Source organism: Merops nubicus, unplaced genomic scaffold, assembly GCF_000691845.1.
Source record: "Merops nubicus isolate BGI_N331 unplaced genomic scaffold, ASM69184v1 scaffold33572, whole genome shotgun sequence".
Lineage (NCBI taxonomy): Eukaryota > Metazoa > Chordata > Aves > Coraciiformes > Meropidae > Merops > Merops nubicus.
In genome coordinates, this window is record NW_008593410.1 from 5054 (window position 1) to 6515 (window position 1462).

Sequence of the window (1462 nt, forward strand, 5' to 3'; positions counted from 1 at the left end):
GGAGGGTTGGGCAGGCAGCGCTGCCTGGTGGTGGCACGGCCTGTAAGTAGGCAGGGAACAAGGGGCGAGCGATGCCCGCGGGTGGGCAGGCAAAGGGAGCTGTGCCACTGGAGGGGTGGCTGAGAACAGGAAGGCGACAGTGGTGGGCAGCAGGGGCACCCACCTTGGCCAGGCTGGCGGTGAAGAGCACGCACTCGAAGAGCTCGCCCATGCGCTGCAGGAACTCGTCCACGTGTGGCCGCTTGAGCACGTACACCTGTGGGCAGAGGGCAGCGTGCCGTGGGCACCCACAAGCTGTCCCCCACCCCACACCCCCCAGGGACACCCGCGTCCCTCATCCCAGCCAGTGCCTCCCTGCCAGGGAAGGGGGACGGAGTGCTGCCTGTGCCCCATGCCGTGGGGGGCTGCGCCGCGTGGGGCTGGGGACGCCACGACCTCGCTGGCACGTCCAGGCCGAAGCATCTGGCTGGCTCTGGAGCCAAGTAACCGAGAACAGGCTGACTGCCCAGACCACAGCCTATCCTGGATTACTTGAACCCAGGGCTGGCCGCTGCTGGAGTCTGCTGTACCAAGACACCCCCTCACATCACTGAGAAAAGGGACACCCACCTCTGCCCTCCAAGATGCTGGCCCTGACACCCTGACATCCCTGACTGCCCCTGGATGCAGAGTGCTGGGTCAGCTCCCGGTCCCTGGGGAGGGGGTGGAAGGGGGCTGTGCCCCTTCACCCTGTTACCTCGTGCATGACGCCATCGATTTCCACGGGAATGATGAGGGTTCATGACGCCATCGATTTCCACGGGAATGATGAAGTCAGCGTTGTTCACCGGCTGGGGAGGGCACAGCAGGGTCAGTGCCAGTCAGACACCCCCTGCCCAAACGCTGCCTACCCTCTGCCCACCACACACCCCCCTGCCAGCCCCATGCCCCCTGGCAGGGACACCCCATCCCACCCAGCAGAGTGGGGTGAGGTGCTAGGCATGGGTGCCTGGGTGTTGGGCATCACACGAAGGGAGCAGAGCAGGAGAGGGCAGGTAGGCCAGGGTATCCCCCACCTTGAAGGAGCTGTGCACCAGTGTCTCATCCAGGTCGATGACCACGCACAGCTTGCTGGCGTCCTGCGGCTTGATCTCGGGCAGGAGGTGTTTGACAGCAGCCTGCGGAGAGCAGGCACAGGCAAACCCAGGGGTCAGGGGGGTGCCGAGGGGCACCCCCTCCTTTCCTGCCCACCCAGATAGGAGGCATGGTGCAGGGGAACTCTGTTTAGCCCCCACACCTGGGCACAGGGGAAGCACTGGGGATGGGCAGTTCTGCCCAATTCCCCTGCCCAGTGGCAGGCATAGGGGCGGTGGGGGGTGTACCTTGGGCAGGGCCCCGTTCTCCTCCACCAACAGTGGGGCACTGGTGGTGCCAGCGCAGGGCTCGCCCTCATCCCGGCACAGACAGCAGAAGAGGGACTGGA

At 65.7% G+C, this 1462-nt stretch overlaps 1 protein-coding gene across 1 annotated transcript in view; it reads right to left on the minus strand.

Annotated features, from left to right (window-relative positions):
- The window catches only part of CTDSP1 (CTD (carboxy-terminal domain, RNA polymerase II, polypeptide A) small phosphatase 1), a gene marked incomplete at its 5' end in the record, with an annotated part of 2048 nt that extends 591 nt beyond the window's left edge, over positions 1 to 1457 (minus strand). The window contains 4 exons of the mRNA XM_008935444.1: positions 164 to 258; positions 770 to 830; positions 1056 to 1157; positions 1362 to 1457. Of these exons, the coding sequence (XP_008933692.1) occupies positions 164 to 258; positions 770 to 830; positions 1056 to 1157; positions 1362 to 1457 (354 nt within the window). The remainder of the gene's footprint in view (positions 1 to 163; positions 259 to 769; positions 831 to 1055; positions 1158 to 1361) is intronic.
- Between the last annotated feature and the right edge of the window lie 5 nt (positions 1458 to 1462).